At 32.6% G+C, this 18,352-nt stretch overlaps 3 protein-coding genes across 3 annotated transcripts; 1 reads left to right on the plus strand and 2 right to left on the minus strand.

Annotated features, from left to right (window-relative positions):
* The first annotated feature begins 2,467 nt into the window (after positions 1-2,467).
* LOC106401773 (zinc transporter ZTP29) lies at positions 2,468-5,676 on the plus strand. Its single transcript, XM_013842351.3, has 12 exons — positions 2,468-2,835; positions 3,180-3,238; positions 3,521-3,613; positions 3,707-3,796; positions 3,886-3,967; positions 4,326-4,381; positions 4,507-4,563; positions 4,799-4,839; positions 4,929-4,996; positions 5,108-5,164; positions 5,262-5,379; positions 5,480-5,676. Exons 1-12 carry the CDS (start codon positions 2,772-2,774, stop codon positions 5,520-5,522), a joined length of 828 nt encoding a protein of 275 aa, XP_013697805.1. The 5' UTR covers positions 2,468-2,771; the 3' UTR covers positions 5,523-5,676.
* A 686-nt stretch (positions 5,677-6,362) lies between these two features.
* LOC106401772 (serine/threonine-protein kinase Nek6) lies at positions 6,363-9,001 on the minus strand. The gene is made up of 13 exons (XM_013842350.3): positions 8,651-9,001; positions 8,495-8,561; positions 8,357-8,422; positions 8,236-8,279; positions 8,099-8,144; positions 7,928-8,008; positions 7,810-7,852; positions 7,679-7,728; positions 7,519-7,600; positions 7,390-7,439; positions 7,234-7,307; positions 7,099-7,150; positions 6,363-7,011 (listed from the first exon to the last, which is right to left on the minus strand). The coding sequence occupies exons 1-13, from the start codon at positions 8,770-8,772 to the stop codon at positions 6,472-6,474; spliced, it is 1,317 nt and encodes a 438-aa protein (XP_013697804.2). The 5' UTR covers positions 8,773-9,001; the 3' UTR covers positions 6,363-6,471.
* A 4,312-nt stretch (positions 9,002-13,313) lies between these two features.
* On the minus strand, positions 13,314-17,201 carry LOC106400311 (AP2-like ethylene-responsive transcription factor PLT1). Its single transcript, XM_013840683.3, has 9 exons — positions 16,593-17,201; positions 16,095-16,518; positions 15,871-15,953; positions 15,728-15,736; positions 15,543-15,631; positions 15,374-15,447; positions 15,219-15,269; positions 15,035-15,111; positions 13,314-14,854 (listed from the first exon to the last, which is right to left on the minus strand). Exons 1-9 carry the CDS (start codon positions 16,708-16,710, stop codon positions 14,097-14,099), a joined length of 1,683 nt encoding a protein of 560 aa, XP_013696137.2. The 5' UTR covers positions 16,711-17,201; the 3' UTR covers positions 13,314-14,096.
* Between the last annotated feature and the right edge of the window lie 1,151 nt (positions 17,202-18,352).

An 18,352-nucleotide genomic window follows, 5' to 3' on the forward strand; every position in this document is an offset into this window, starting at 1 on the left:
CCAACGTCTTCTAAAGCTTGAGAATTTATAATTCCCTAGACTATATTTACGAAATGATTTATACACATGTCGTCACTACAATCATTTTCGCTGAAAAAAAGATGACATCTTATATTATTAAAACAGAAGTACAAATATAAATTCACCCTTAAAACTTGAAATTATTTACAAAACAATGTCACTCAAGCATTAAATAACCCTAACACTAATCACTGTCTTTTCTTAAATTAATAACTAATTTCCCAAAATAAATGCAAACTAAAAACTGGATTAGATCAAGTCATTGAACCGTAAAATTAGGAAGCATAATACACGAAATTAATGAATGACATAGAAAATATTTTTTAATTGTTCCCATAAAATTACTCACCAATTTTTTGTTTCCGTTTCCTCATCACCAATAGCTCATCAATAGCTGCTCTAACCTGAACCAAAAGAAATAAATGATTAATAATTTTTTTTGTTTAACAAATGATTAATAATTTATTATTCAAAATACTTACGATTTTTAGCTACAAGTTCATTCAAATCACTCTAGCATTCAAATCACTCTAGCGTCGAAATAATAAACTGGTGTTCATGTGTTTTATTTTTTATGCTAAAATGTTCATGTACCTTTTTATGAATCAAAAACCATGTTACATTTTTGTCACTCTTAACATATGTTCATTCAAATCAGATTTTAAATATTTCCGAATCAGATGATCTATTTAGCCGCAAAAAAAAACAATTATCTTTTATATTTAGAAATATCACAGTAGAAAAAACTCTAAATTTACAGAATATTCTTTTGCTTACTTCAAAAACACAATTTCATGATATGATTTTGTTTAGTCTGATAAGTATTGATATGGCCAACGATATCCAAGTAATCCAACCCACCCTCTTTGTGCATACAAGACATAGAGAATAAAGCTAACATTTTTCAATGCAACGTCTAAGCGAAAACAGGTATGGGTAATGTAAGATACTAACTACTAATTACCATCTAATAAAGAAAACTCAATTTAAAGAAAATAATCTAGAGTGATAATTGTTCGTATGGTTTTTGGATTTTAGTTTTTTGTTTTTGAATTTTGGTTTTTGATTTTTAAATTTTGGATTTTGATTTTGCTGTAAATTTTAGTTTTTCAGAAAACTTGAATGGTGACATTAGATTTTGGTTTTTGTTTATCAAATTAAAATTAAAAAAAATCTAAAAAAATCTTTTTATAAATTAATAACTCTATAAGTTAATAAAATATTAAAGTCAATATATTTAATTTATAGAATTTTTACTATATACTATATATTTTAAAAGTTAAAACAAATACCCGCACAGGTGTACGGATCAAGCTCTAGTGACACTTAAAATAGATGACATGGTTTAGAAAATAGTGACATGGCATCATATTAATTGTGAGATGTAAAATTTCTTTATAAAAATTTAATTTTTTTACAGGGATTTTAAATATGGTAATAAAAATAACTCATATATCATCATTAATGTCAATTTTCCATATAAATATTTATTTATGGTAAACTATTAAATATATTAATAATTCATATATCACAATTAAAATAATAATATATATGTATATATGTATCTCACATTAATAAAAATAAACTAAATAAAGTAACATTAATCCAAAAAAAATTTGATAGTTAAATATTTAAACATTATTTAAATTCCGTCCATCTTCATCATTTAAATTAACATAAAGATTTTTTAGTTTAACTAAAACAAACAAAGTCTCAAATTTATTAGAATTTATAGTTATATGTAAATATATATATATATATATATATATGTATATATTTAAAATTAGATGGGAAGATATATATATATATATATTTAAAATAAATAATCATTAAACACAATAATATAATTAAAATTATTTTTATAAAATCTAATTTTATCTTTATTAAAAATTAAATCAAATCAAAATTAAATAATTATACCAAATCAAAAAGAATAAGATTACAAAAATATGTTTATGATTTCTTATAACTATTGAAGTTAAAATATAAATTAATAATGTTGAAATATAAATCAAAATTTTCTTTTGAAATAAAAAATGTTACGTTAAAAATTATTATTTCTGCGCATAGCGCAGAAAAACTCCTAGTGTTAATTTAAATTTTGTTCTAAATTAAAAATTTAAATTTAAGAAAATTTTATATTAATAGCATAATTATTAAATGTATATATTAGTGCGCGTAAAAATTTAATAAATTCCGCCAATAATTCCAATAAATTTCGTAATGTATTAATTTTACTTTTTACCAGTGAAATATTTTTTTTTATAAAGATATTCATCCATCCACACAAGCTAAGCTAATGGACTTTAATGCTACGAAATCAAAGTTTTTGGTACTTATCACAAACTTTACAAAGTTCTTACGAATTTAGAATTGGTTTACCCGGTTGTGGATGAAGCTCCGGTTCATATCGACCCGAGATAAATCGGGGTCAACATAAACCAGGGGGGAGAGGCAAAGGAGAAAGAAGAAGATGAGGAAGAAAGGTTAGGTAGAAAACGAGAAGCACGCAGGCATATTATGCTCTCACTCACTTAGGCTAAGAATCTGCGCAGAGATAAGCTATGGATTAGGGTTTCCATCGATTAACCCCCAAATACAATCTCTTCCTTGGGATTCAGAGATTCTCATCGTCTCCATCTTTATATACACACATACACATTCGTCCGTCTTTGCGTGTTTTTGTTATCTTCTGAGTAGCTGCGACAACAAGAAGGTCTTTCCTTTTCGATTCCCTTCAGATTAAATCGATGGATTCGCAGATGCTCGTGGCGCTTGGACTGTCCCTTGTGGGTGGATTAAGTACTTCTTTAGGTGAGTCTGCTGTTTTCTGAATTGTAGAATCAGGGATTCTCATTGATTTCGATTGTGTTCAGATGGTGAACGATTGCTTCTTCTCTGTTTGATGATTGTATTTGTCAAAGCTAAGCTACTTGTAGGATCATCGCTGCTTATTCTGTGATTGTAGTTGTGTCATCAGATTCTGTATTGGTTCCTTCAAAATTGTTATTAATTAGAAGCTCATTTTGTGTTCAGTACATTGCTAGTTCCTAGATATGAGGTTTTGGTATCTTGTTTCTGTTACTTAGATAGCACCAGAGGCTCCAAGTTAGATGCTTTTTGGTCGATCTAATTGAGTTTTCATGTTACTTTCGCAGGTGCGCTTTTCGTAGTTCTCAGTGAGACTCCCAATATGAAGATGCTTGGACTTCTGCAGGTGAGTCTACATCTAGTTTCATCTTAAATATCGTACAAGAAGCCTTCAGTTTTGTAATATTTGGTCATGCTTCTGGTAAAGCAGCGCTCTCACTATATTATAGAGCCATTGGATGTTCATTTTTGTTTTCTCTTCATTTTTTTAGATTCTCTTGCCTTCAAGTTTTATAGGGTGCTAGTAACCGGAAGATGTGTTCCCAAACCAATATTCGTTCCTATCACTTGAGAAATTTTGATTGATATTGTTGGTTATTTATCTGATGCTAGTAAGTTCTTTCTTCAGGGTTTTGCGGCAGGTCTGATGTTGAGCATATCGTTCCTGGATTTGGCTCATAATGCTATAAACTCTATTGGCTTCTTGAAAGGCAATCTCTGGGTTAGTACTTCTGTGTCCATATTGTGCCTCACTGCGTTTTTTTTTTTTACTTTTCCTTCACGCGGAAAGTGATATAGTTTTCTCGTGGTGCAGTTTTTCGGTGGTGTGATATTCTTTGCGTGTATTGCCAAATTCATACCGGAACCAACACTTGGTCCTTCTACTGACGTGAAAAGAAGAAAGGCAAGATTACAGTGTTCTTCCAAGACTTTCTGTTCAGAATTATGTGACTATATGGTATCATGACAGCTTTACTTATTTGTTGATAACAGAAGAATGGAGACGAGGGAGGTAAGGACATGGCAAAGAAGCATCGACGGCAAGTGTTATATAGTGGAATTGTTACAGCTATTGGTATACCAACTTTCACTCCCTTTTCTTTCATTTGTTAAAGCTTCTCTCGTCCGAGTTTTGGTCATTGGGTCCATTATAGTTTGATCTGTAATTTGATGGCTAGACGTATCTACAATGACTCCTCGAAACCATTGCATCAATGTGGACTTGCGAATTTGAACTCTTCGTCTTTAGCAAACTAGTCAATATATTACTGCACAATAATGTGAAAGACATATAATCATCTGTTTGTTTTTTTCAACCAGGACGTATCCTGTTTGTTGGACTTCTATAACCTTTTCTTGATTTTAATGTTAGTTAAATAGCTTAACTGTTTATCTAAACTCTTTATGTATATCTTTTCCACTTTCAACTATAGGAATAAGCTTGCACAATTTTCCAGAGGGGATGGCCGTATTTCTCGGATCAATTAAGGTGAGAAATAAGGATCATGATGAACAAAAAAAATATTTAGAGAGCATGCTTTCTGAAAAGTTACAATGACATGCATCACCAGCGTATTAATATTTTATAATTGCTTGTTGGATTCTGCTTCACAGGGCATGCGAGTTGGTGTTAATCTGGCTTTGGCAATCGCTTTACACAACATTCCTGAGGTACATATTCTCTCAATTAGAAATTTGTGAAGGCGGTCATATCTACCAACTTACATAGCTCACCTTATAAAAAGAAACCTAAAAAGAATACCACATTATTATTATTTTTATGTGTTTCCTGTTTGAATGTTTGTTTTCCACTATAAAGCAATCTCGAAAACGAGTAAACAACTGGATTTGATCTTCTTTTTTTATTTGACATGCTTCCTTTGCTGCTACGGTGTGATATTTTCAGGGTGTGGCGGTTGCACTTCCTATATACTTTGCAACAGAGAGGTAAGAACATGGTTGCATATGGATTCACATTTGTACCTTGTATACTCCGGGGTTCTATTCATCCTAAATCGATATTATGCATGTAACAGCAAATGGCAGGCATTCAAATTGGCAACACTCTCTGGTTTAGCTGAGCCTCTAGGTGTAATTATCGTGGGTAAGTCTGCATTGGTTTCTTTGTTGATGCATTCTTCTTCTGTACAAGTAAATGTTCTCTTGAGAGTTTCGAGAGAGTATCATAAATTAATACAATTTCCGTACAATGCAGCTTATCTATTCCCGAGCAGCTTGAGTCCTGAAATCCTTGAAGGCTTGTTGGGAGCAGGTAAGTAGAAATCTGCAGAATATCGGTTCTTTGTATTAAAAAACCATTGGACTTAAAGCGAACCAATACAAAAACTGTTGTTTGTTGTATGATGCAGTTGGTGGAATCATGGCTTTCCTAACTTTGCACGAAATGCTTCCTTTGGCATTTGATTATGCTGGACAGAAGCAAGCTGTAAAGGCTGTGTTTGTCGGTATGGCTTGTATGTCTGCAAGGTAAAAACTCGAAAACCAAAAGCTTTGAAATAGCGCTTACTTCCTTGCGTCCTTAGTTTTATAAATTTTGATGATATGTTTGTCTCTGCTGTTGTTGCAGTCTTTACTTTCTGGAGCTGAGTTTACCTGAGTCAATGGGTTAGTCAGTTTAGTTATGTCATGTGTGCAATAATTGCCTCCTCAAAGACAGAAACAAGTCTGTGGAGTATAGTCTCTTTGTATCTGTGAAATCAATAGGATCAGTAACAATTGAGTATTCATTTTTAATTCAAAGTAATAATCTCTTTTAACATCTTATTTAACAGTAATCTTTGCCAATCTCTCGCAAAATGTCACTGTAAATCCATGTGATCATCTATGGACAAAGATGCTTTTGCAAAAATAAAAGGTGTATTTATAGCTCTAGTTTATTTTTACCACTATTTCCTAAATTTAAAAACAAAAATTAGAGAATCATGTCTTGCTAATTAATGGCAGATCTTGAAACTCTCATTTGTCCTTCCACATTTTGTTATGTTATAAATACCTTTCACCACCTTCACCTCTAAGGCCATCACCTGAAGAACACAAAACAAACATCCAAAAAGTAAACCAAAGAAAATAATGGAAATGAACAACGTCAAGAAGTTATTTGTTGCTCTCTTTGTCTCGGCTGTGTTAATGAGCTCAGCCACCTCGGCTACCATGGAGTCTCCAGCACCAGCACCAGGTACTTCCTCCGCTACCGTGGCTTTTCCGGTGGTTGTCTCCATCGTTGCTGCATCACTCTCCGCCTTCTTGGTTATTTTCTTGCAGTAAAGAGATGTTATGGAATGCCTTCTAAGAGATGCAGAACTAAACTCTTTTTTGTTTTGTTCTGATTTGATCCTTAGAATCATCTATGTAAAATAATTTTGTCAAGTAACCCATTTTGATGTATAACCTCATTGTGTAAGTTATTACACTATATATATATATATATATATATATATATACGAGTATGATAATATAACATTCTGTTAATCAAATACCTTCATTGTTTTGTGATCAATGAATGTCTTTAATACACACAATGGTTGGTTACATGAAAAAAGTTGTGGTTAGTATTTGTTTTTAAGGATTGGTTTCATCATCATTTTGCTTTCTCTTAACATTCATGAGACTTTTGGTAAGCCAAATCGCTGTCTCTCTTGATGAAACTGTTTCGTCTCCAAAAGGCTTCAAGACTCCTTCGAGCTCATCGAACTTCTCTTGCCTAAGTAAACCTGCACAAAGCTCCAACAAAGATTCCAACGCTTCTGCTCTCTCCTCGCTTCTCGGAGTCTTCTTCTGATATTCGCGTAGTAGCGTTAATGTGCTAAGCAATGACATCTCTTGAGTCTTTTCTGGCTTCTCTTTGTCTTTTGAACTAGAACTTGCATTCTTGTTTCTCTTCTCTTTCTCCTCTGCTTCTTCTTTTAATGCTTGATTATGTTTCATTGGTGTTTTCGTGGACTTCGCAGTGCCTGTCCTTGGGGCAAGACGGGTCTCGCCTGTTCTGTTTTCGTAGGTGTTGTGTTCTGATTTGGATACAACCGGTTTAAAAACCGGAGACAAGTTTTGGCATTGTGCAAGATATGGCTGTAAGTGAGGATGTCTTAACAACTCTGCAGCCTATATAACAAACATTTTAACACTTAGAATAAACCTCCAAAGAAAAGCAGCAAAAGAAGAAACGAATGGAACGTATCATTAACTCACAGTTGGTCTATGTTCAGGGTTCTTGCGTAACATACTTTTAATCAGTCTTTTTCTGCAAAAACATATTAGAAATTTCATAACATTTCACACTCAAAATCTTGTCTAAACTAAAGTGAATGTTGTATTTGTACTTACAATGAAGAGGAATACATGACCGGGAGAGGAGAAAGTGAAGAGCGGTTAATCTTGTTGATGAGTCCAGCCATGTCCTGTTTCCAAGAAACATAAAATTTTCAAAAGTTTGAAAGATATTTCAGATTTAACACAAGAAGAAATGATAAGTGTTCTTACCGGAGCCTTGAAGGCAGGTTGATGTGCAGCTACTTCAAACATACAGCAACCTGTAAAACCAAAATCTTTATGAGAAATACAAGAACAACAAGTAGTAAGGATGGTTTAAAGTTAGAGAAGAGAATAAACCTAAAGACCAAATATCAGATTTGTAGCCGTAAGGTATATCTGCAAGAAGTTCAGGGCACATGTAGTTTGGTGTTCCCACAATCTTCAAAAAGAAAACAAGAAAATGATTCAGAAATTCAGCAAAAAGCTATAAATCCTAATGGATTGTGAGAAGCATTACCGAGGAAGCAAGATCATCTTTGCCTAGAAGTTTTGCAAGACCAAAGTCACCTGAAAAAAAAAAACAACTTGGTCTCTAAAACAGCTTCTCAAGAAGTAGCAATAGAAGATTGCTGCATCTGATATCTTTACCTAATCGAATCTCGTTTTCTTTGGTGAGGAATATGTTTGAGCACTGGCAAATTTGAGTAGCAGTGTTAATGGATGTACTGTTCCATTGTAGCAAAAGAAGCATAGAAGATGAAATTACCTTAAGGTCACGGTGAAGAACTCGATTGTTATGGAGGTAATCTATTGCTAACAGTAGCTGAACCATCCATCTGCAGAGTTTCTACGGAGAAGAAGATATAATTTCTAAGTTAGCATCCAATATCAGTTCATTACTTGTCTATACCAGATAGATTCCTTAATGACTGCTCACTTCTTCAGAGGCAAATGTTCCTCTAGCTCTCTTTATCATTTGAGTCCTGCATTTATTAAAAAAAAATCAGTGGAAATAAAACCACCAGAGAATAAAACAAAGAAACATAACGTTGGAATGTGAAATGATTGCCTTACATGTCTCCACCTTCACAATAACTAGTTACAATGCATACACAATCCTGTATAACCAGTAAGAAGTTAGAATTCTCTGTGAAACTTGTTCTTGATTATGAGCTTTGAACAAAGACTATATCACCTTTTCAACCCATGAATCTTTGTACTCCACAATATAAGGATTCTTAAGCTTTGATATCAAACTCATCTGAATTCCAGTCAAGAATCATGTTAGATATAATCAAGATCACATATAAAAAGCTTGCTAATGTAATTTTACCTCTTGGATGGCAGCAAGCTTGCATCTCTCTGTTTGTTTAGCCAAACGAATCTTCTTCACTACATACCTACAAAGAACAATCCGTAGATCTCAAACAAGATCATAAGAAACAAATATACACGAACTATAAACTCAAAAGTCTAGATCTTAACTCACCTTCTTCTCTCAGACTTGTGAATCACAAGAAAAGCAGAACCGAAAGCTCCTCTTCCGATCTGCTCCACTACTTCATAATCATCCATCTTAGAAGAAGCTGTTTCACTTATCTTGTTTGCCATCTGAGATCTTCCTCTCTCGGTATTAAAAGGATCAAACTCACAAGATTTTACTGTTCAATGGAGCCTGTAAGCTTCAGAGGATTCATATAAAAGACATGAGCATTAAATTCTTTGAGAATCAAGAATTAATCAAGAAAAAAAGATGGGACCATTTAACCAAATCTTGATTTTGAAATATCGTGAAGAAGGATGTTTCGTAATTACTTTGTTTCTTTCTCTTTTTTGAACTAGATGGAGAGGGAAGATTTGAAGATGAAGCAAAGAAAGGTCAGAGAAAGTGAGGGAAAATAATTTAAATGATAATAAAATAAAACCAATTTGCTTGAGATTTCAGACTGTTGCTGGTGACATGTTTGTTGCTATTATTACATATATAAGTCCTTTTTATTTATTATTGTTGATATGTCTCTTTCACACTTTTACACTTTTAGACAGAGGAAAACATTCTCTGTGTTTACATTCTGTTTTATTGTCATCCTTTGGTTAGTTAAGAATTTATAAGAAAACAACAAGTATGAGTGTTATTTATTTGACCCAAATGTGAATTTCATGACTTTTGTTTTGTTGCATAATTGGTCTACCAACCAGAGAAAATCTATAGTCTCTTAAGATCTCCTATTCGATATTTTGGTTGGACCATATCTTTAACTCTTTTGGTTAGAAGTTAGAACAACCCAATAATAATAAATACTATCTAGCAAGTCACATGTTGAGATGACTCATTTATTTTCCCTTCTATAACAATATTATATATTTTGACTAAATATTTGGACCTGCATTGTTCATATGATGACTCAAGCACTTCAAAGACCATTGGCATTAGTAAAGGATTTTCTCTTCAGTAAGGCAATAGAAAATCTAACACCAGAATATTGCAGAGATGGAATCTAAACCTCTTGAATGTTTTGATAATTTGATAGGTGTTTTGGTGTTCGGAGGCTTTTGTTTAAATTTTCTTAAGCTTCTATGCTTTAACAACTGGATAGCTATGGCTTCATGTGTAGCGACATGGTAACTGAAGAAGAAATTGAGTTTAACTGCATTGTGTGAGTCACAGTACCGTTATTGAAACCTCTCATATGATTTACAGAAGTAGAACAAACTTAAACCAGGTAAACAGAGGCAAACATACATTCATCGTCAAAAAGAGTATAGACTATAAAAAAAGCCTAGTAATCACCGGGAAGAACACCAACAGCAAAGAGACTACTAAAAAATGGTCAAACAATAAGCTGTTCTATGAACTTTGGAAGCTAAGCAGGTTACCTTTCATGTCCTCACCTAGTTTCTCAAACTTTTCACTTGTAGTTAGGAAAAGTACTGCATAATCGAATCATCCAAATACTGCAAACCAGTTACAAAACTTAAGACATTTATGCGTCATTCTAAACATCCTATAATCTAATCATACAAAGTTACATTCAAATTGAGGAATTAGAAATGAAAGCTTTTAAATTTCCAGAGCTATGCGAGACCAGAATCTATAAGTGCTTATACTGTTTCTTATTCACTGCATCTTCCCCCACCCCCCCCCCCCCCCCCCCCCCCTCCCCTCCCACAAGCTACGTTCCTTTATTCATTATTTTGCGATGTTAACATTCACGGTCACGCATTTGTTCTAGTGTCTGCTATGACGTAACTCTAAGCTGTGACGACCTAAATAAACCAAAATGGTTATAGTACGCCAAGTTTGGTTCGGTGAATCATGGTCGTTGCGTTTAGACGTTCAGTCACGCTTTGGTTTGGTATTTTCTTTTATATATATGACACAAGTTTGGTTCGGTTTGAATCATGGGCATTGTGTTTTAGAGTTAGTAATTTTAAAATATAATCCCCTATATATTAATCCTGGAACATTACAACGTGTTTTCGTTGCCACGTGTCATCACGAAAATGATTCTTAGAATTGTTAGAAAAATAAGTTGGTTCATATAAACATATACTATGTTTTTAATTAAACTAACTATCAAATTAATTAATAGTGTACAAAAGAATATTTTTTCTTTTCTTAAATAAAATCTACGGAATTATCTAATATAGTTAACATATATATGACAGTTAATGATTATGAATAATACATATTTGATAAAATTTCTAACCTCTCTCTTTTTTTGTTTAATTTTATACTATTAAAAGAAATTAAACAATCACATTAAGCATATAATAAAAACAATTAGATTTTTTCTTATATGTTATATTCTGAATTTTTAAAAACGACTATAAATTACTAAAAATAGTAAAAGTCTCACATTAAAAAATTTGTGATCAATGGTTTAACTTTTTTTTGTTCAAGCAAGATACAAATGATCATATATCATAGGGGTGGGCGTTCGGATACACGTTTGAGTTTGTATCGGATATTTCAGTATAAAGGTATAGAACCCGTTCGGGTATTTCTACACTTCGAGTCGGGTTCGGGTATTTTATGTTCGGGTTCGTATATTTTGGGTCGGGTTCGGATATTTAAATTTTGAAGAAAAAATAAATAAATTATTCATCGTTTAAGTTTTTTGTATTTAAAATATATTTTAACTTAACTATTTTTTTTTTAATTTTTAAAAGATTAAACTATTAGTAGGTTAGGAGATAAAACTTTAAAAATAGAAAGACACTAATTTAGTTGTTGTTTTGAAATTTTAGATGTAACTTTTGTTAATGCAAGAAACAAGAACTTGATATGTATTTAAGTGAGTAGCAAATAATTTTGTCCATAATTATATGTATATTATATAATTTTGAGCAATAAGAATCATTAATATAAATATTTTGAATAAAATGAGAGAAATAAACTAGAAATATAGAGTTAAGTATACTTATGTTTGGTTATCTTCAGATATCCATTCGGGTTCATATATTACCCATTCGGATTCATATATTACCCGAACTGGTGAAATAAGTAATTTGTTTTGTTGTTCTAATTAAATGATTTTTAGACTGAGCTAGTGAATACATACTAGAAAAATATTTATATTTCTAGTCTGCATTTATATTCTATAACAGCTTGATATATTATATTTGAACACTAAACTGTTAATATAGTTTGTCGGTGATTTTTTTTCAAAATTTTGATTCTTATATAAGTATATGGAGTGAAACTAATTTTTACAGATGTCCATTTTTTTAATTGACACTTATGTAATTCACTGAATTCATAAAAGAAGTTAAAAAAAAGAAACTTAATTCATATCAATGAAACAAGACGAGAACGAAAGCACAATTCTATAGAGGTAGAAACTGAAATCATTTATGCAGAGTCAATAGTAAACAAATCGAGAGCAGAAAACCTAATCCCCTTTCGTCATTATACAATCGATGTTGCCTATTTGGTTAAGGTGATTTGTGTCGGCCGCAAAACTTAATTTTCTTTTGTGCGTATGAAGTCTTAAAAATAATTAAAATGAGATGTAATATGTTAACTCTTCAACAACGATGATACATTTAAGAGACCAATATTTATATTCATCATTTTACAATCGATAAAAATTGTAGTGTTGTAAAATGTTAAAACCATTTCATAAACAAACATTATTATAAGAATTCACTCCGCGCATGCGCGCGGTTTATCATCTCGTATCAGTTAAAGTGCAATCCAGTTATTCAAGCTAGTATTCATTAGGTTGGTCCGGTTTTGAATTTTTTTTTATTTCGTGAAGTTTGGTTAATTGCATTCAAGTATTTTGTTTTCCACTTGCCAAACAAATAAATTTTTTTTTTCGGTCGACATATTGATTAGCTCTTACAAAATCTGTAACAAACAAGTTTTTGGTCAATGAACAAAGATATGCGTCCGTAAGATCAGTCAAGAAGGTTTAAATCATCACAACTACAAAAAGAATCAAAACAATACAACAAAAAAGTTGAATAAACAGTTAATGCGTGGATCGAACGTAACATCACACAAACAACTAGAAGAAAAAAATGTGACTGAAATATGTAGAGGACATCAATTGTGGTAATAAGAAATAAATTGCATAACTAAGACAATGTCTTAACGTTTCACAACAACCACCACCATGGTTTGCGGGAAGGTTTTGATGGAGATCTCCTATAAAAGAAGGTTTCGTAACCTTTAGGATCAAGAGGATCAGGAGAATAGATCGGAGATGGAAGAGGAGAATGCACCGGTTGGTGGTTAGTGTGAGACTGAAGGATCTTACGGTTGTTATTGGCTTCACCAAGTGCGATAAATAGAGCTACCAAGAGAAAAATTAGTGTGAGGGAAAGACCTCTGGACACCATTGTTAATGAATGTTTGTGTTCAATGTACTCTTTCGTGATGTTGAGGCCCTATTTAGATTTAAACTATGTTTATATTCATTGGAATCTCTATTAATTGGAGGGTTACCACTAACTTTTAGTATATTTCATGGCTTGTTTCTTCGTGAGTATATATTTAGCCGGCTTGCTTTCTTGTTTGCAATAAGTTTCTCTTCTTGACCATTGAGGCCTCCCTCTAAACAGTATGCTTTTCTAAAGTTAATGTACCAATAAAGAAAATGTCGCCTTTCGTTAAATGTTTTCTTAACGAGTTTAAAGAGTGTTTTCACTACTTGTTGATTTGTTTTTTTTCGTCGGCTCTCTTTGGAAAGTAATAAAAAGTACTACAAGAATATATATATATATATATATATATATATATATATATATATCTTAATAAACGAAAAATTTGGGGAAGGATTTGTTTTAAACAAAAATGGTTTACTAGGCAAATATTCCTTAGTAAGTTACTAGGCAAAGCCGGTCAATCAGTTTCATTCGGTTTAAAACATACAAAATTAAACAAGTTTTATGACGAAACTATAGTACCTCCTTCTAAATAGTAATATTTCGAAAGTGATGTTGTTAAAATATCTAGAAAAGGTTGATATTTTAGATCCTAGAGAAGTAGTTCGATAATGACTTCAATACAAATTAATCTTATAAAATATAAATTATCGATTTGTTTGATGCTTTCTCTTCTTAAAAAAAATAAGACTAGATTCTGATTATTGCCTCTTTTTTTCGCCAGCTCCCTTTGGGGTTAATTGATAATATAACAACTACAGAAAATATAAATCCTTATAAATACTTGGGTACGTACTCGTAAACTTACTTTGAGTACCCACCCATAAACACTAACCCTCAAGAACCATTTAACCACTGTCCGAGAACCATCACCTTCGCCGTCAATTCTTAAATAACCGTTCCGTGTTACCTTAATTCTTCTACCAAAAGTCCGTTCTAATTTGATCCTAACTTCCAAGACGAGAAAAAAAACAGAATAATGATAAAATAGTTACTACCTCAGACCTATTTTCTTGCAACGCAAAAAACAAGATCCCTTTTCACTCATTCCACATAGTGAAAACACCACCAGGATTCGACCCCTGAACAGACTCACCGGTCCAACCACCATACCCTCCATTGCCATCACTCGAAGCCATATCGTAGTCTGTTTTAACAGCTGGAAACTCCCCGGTCGATCCAACGGTCGAGCTCGTCCCAACACCAATGCCGTGGTGCCCAAGAAAAGCTGCAGTGTTGTAGCTCCCACTAGAGCCTCCATTGTTGTTGTTGTCAACGATAGAGGTGGAGACAACGCCATGAAGCAGATCCGGATTGCTTTGAAGATACGCATTATAGAGCTGCTGCGAGTTCTGACCCGATTGTTGCTGCAAATAATTGTTGGTTTGTTGGTGAAGATGAAGCTGTGTTTGGATATAGCTATTATGGTTAAAGGAGGACGCGTCATGAGCATTGGTATTGTAGTGAGAGATATCATTGTTCTGTAGAGAAAGAAAAGGCTCTAATGGTTGTTGAATGCTTAGAGGGTAAGGTTGAAGCTGAAGCCTTGATGAGCTCGAGCCGCTACCATATTGGAAACTTGAACCAAGGGCTATCATCTCAGCCTCGCGTTTCCTTGAAGACTCAAGAGCCTGAGCTTCTTTGAGCCGCTTAGCCGCGCCTCCTCCTATGGGGAGAGTACTGCTCTCGAGGATGGCTTTCACGTCGTACCGGTTCATCTCGAAGTTGGTCACTGCGTTGAGCCCTCTGAACTTTATCGCGGCTATATCATAAGCTTCTGCTGCTTCTTCCTCAGTGCCTGAAAACAAACCATGTCGTTAACTACGTAAGATAATAATTTGGTGAACCTTCTATTAAAACATGCTGATTTTAAAGAACAAAATTTCTATAAATAGAGGTTTCTTGAAAGTCGTTCTGATTTTAAATTGTAGGTTCTAGATGGTTTAAAGTAGTTAAGATATAATAAGAAAGTACTTACTAAAAGTTCCCAAGTAGAGATCTTTGTTTCCGGCGACTCGTCCGATCCGTGCTTGCCATCTTCCATGTTGGTGATGCCTATATATATAAGACAAAATAAAGATGTTTATTTCTATAAGAATAGTATTTATTTATGTAAATTAACGTAACAAAGATTATATATGTGAATATTTATAAAATTAAACCTTGTAACTCCACGATACATTGAAGCGCCTCGTGAAAATCCACTACTTTTTCTGCGATTTGACACGCATTTGTAAAGGTGTTGTTAAATTAGATAAGTTTTAATTAGATTTGAATATACGACCAAGGTCTTGATGAAATACAACAAATTAAACACCTTCTAATAGCAGCCACGAACTCTTGTCTAGTCATGTGCTTCATTTCTTCTAATTCTTTCTCGTAGTTAGTAATCTGATATATATATATTAATGAATCAAAGATTAAAAAATATATATAATATAACTAATGACCAAGAGAATATTGCAAGCAAATAAGTATTAACATACCGGGAAATTAGTAGTAGTCGAGGGACCCCAGTACTTAAGTGCGGCTAGATCATATGATCTTGCTGCTTTATCTTCTTTGTCATACCCACCTATACCAAGAATTTGATTTAGTTTAGTTTCCATAAACGAAACAATATGATTACTCCACGAGTATAACAAGGAAGAATCCAATTTGACGCACTCACCCAAGTAAACTAGATTGTTTATTGGATCCCCAACGCAGCAAGAACAAAGAAAGAAAAATATATAAGAACATGATTAGTATATAAGAGCAGGCAAATCAAACCTAAACACACAGAACCTACTTAAGTGGAAGTAAATTACTTACCTTGTCTTCCTTTCCTAGACTGACCTTCCCTTCTACAAGTATTATCCCACAGGTGAGCTTCATATCGACCGGTCCATCGATGCCTAAATATATTTGACCAAAACATATAATGCATTTCATCATTAAAATCCATATCTTTTTTTGGGTACTAATATATCAAAATCCAATTTAAGATCATAAGATCTTTAGAATCTATTACGTGAGTAATGAGTCACGTATATAACCTTGTGACACCACGATAGATCGAGGTGCGTTGTCCGAAAGTGTCCAAAGCACGTCTTGGCGTGGCCGTCTCAGCAACGGCTAATGCTCCACCGCTAGTGTTATCGCCGGTGACCTCGGGCGGCAACGCTTTAGCTACAGCGTTACTACCACCGGTCGTCCCCATGGACAAAGTGAGTGACTGTAGATTGTGAGCACTCTCTTGGAGCTCATAGCTATCGTTAGGATTGTTGGAGTCACAAGCTACAACGACGTCGTTTGATTGGACGTTAGGCATCAAGCTATTGGTGGTATGGAAGTAGTAACCTGGGTCGTTGTAAGCTACGATGTGGTCGGGTTGATTTTCGTCCGGTTTGCTCACACCGAGAAAGTCTGCCACTTTTGGAACCTCTCCTCCTCCACCGTGTGGATTGATCATGTTCCACTCTTCGAACACACAAATATTGTTAGTATATATAATATACACAAAATAGATTGTTGTATAGATATATCGTTGTTACCTTGTGTTTGGAAAGGGTTGTCCATATGGTCGCTCACCAAGCCAATGTTATATTCATGAGGAGGCAAAGAAGAGTGGTTTAGTGAAAGTGGAAAGCCAAGCCAGTTGTTTGAATTCATTTTCACTTTTGAGTCAAATCTGTTTGTTTTGGGTTTGGGTTAATCAATCACTTTATTGCTCCTACCCACCTTGATAATCAATATACCAACCTCTAAGCCAATCAAAGAAGAAAGGAAGATTCAGTGATCAAGGATTGATGAAAGAGAAATTAATGATCAAGACTTTTTTTCAAAGATTGGAGTTATGTATATATATAGATATAGGAGAGATCTTCTTCTGCTTTATCATATATTGGCAAGGGTTTCTCTCTCTCTCTCTCTCTCTCTCTCTCTCTCTCTCTCTCTCTCTCTCTAAGTTAGAGATGGAAACTCAGATACTTTTAGGGTTTAAACAACAGATAAGATATTCGTAAGAGATGAATACAGAGGAAGGCCATAGAAGTTTCAAGGTTAGAGAGACCCTCCAACTATATGGATTTTATCTCATTAAATATTATTCTATAAGAGAAGCTGATATAAATAACTAAGTATGGATGTGAACAAGAAAAATATACTATGTATGCCCTTTGCATGTATGATTAATGTTTATAGGCTTATAGCTGTTACAAGAAGACCCCTATCAGATTAGGATAGCATTTTTCTCTCTACAACTCACACACTCTCGTAATTGTGTGTAGACTTGACTTTGGTCAGCATTTAAAAAAAATAAAAATTTCGAGTTGATAAATCTTTTATTATTTAAATTGGTGTAAATTTTCATTTTAGTTGTTTTAAACGAGCTCAATTATATGAGAATCAAAATATGTTAATATGTCTTTTTAAACTTTGTTAATATGCCTTTTCTCACATTGTTTTGGTTAATGTTTATTTTAAACATATTTCGCATTGATCAAAGTTTTTAAATATTTTACTACATAAATGAGATAATGCGTTCATAAATAAATATTTTTTCTTGTATTTGAATTAATATTTTGCATGATTTATTAAATAATCTATGAAAATCTAAAATCATAAAAGATTAACTGTAACTCGATGAATGACATAATCAGTCAATATAAATATTACCTAAAATTTTAATATATTTGGTTATAAAGTGATCTAGATTAATATTACAACTTTAATAATGCTTACTTTAAAAGTCTTCTTTATGAAAATACATATTATGAAGAGATAATCTCCCTATATATATATATATATATATATATATATATATAATAGGTAATTTATCAGATAATTCTAATATTTATAGTATATTTGACATTTTTATTCGGTATATTTTAAATTATTGTTATTAGCTTGTTAAATTTCATGATTTTGTTGAAATGAATATTTTTTTTAAAAAAATACAAAAATATTTGGTGGTTATTCTATTTAAGTAAGATTTAAAATGAAAGATTCTTACTGCTATGTAATATTTGGTGGTTATTCTAATATAATGCTCTACTAGATTCTGATCCGCCCTTAAATCTTTTATTTGATATTTTTTAAAATTTTAATTTTTATATTTGTGTTTTCAGTTATATCTATGTTTTTTTGTATAATATTTTTTTTAAAATGATTAATAAGAGATTTTTATAATTATACAATAGGTCATATTCCTAATTTAATAGTATTGATTTAAGTAAGATTTAAATTTAAAATGAAAAATAATTCTGACAAAGAAACACAAAGTAAATTAGCACCACATAACATTAAACAAAAC

The sequence above is a fragment of the Brassica napus genome, chromosome C5 (assembly GCF_020379485.1).
Source record: "Brassica napus cultivar Da-Ae chromosome C5, Da-Ae, whole genome shotgun sequence".
In the NCBI taxonomy this organism is placed as follows: Eukaryota; Viridiplantae; Streptophyta; class Magnoliopsida; order Brassicales; family Brassicaceae; genus Brassica; species Brassica napus.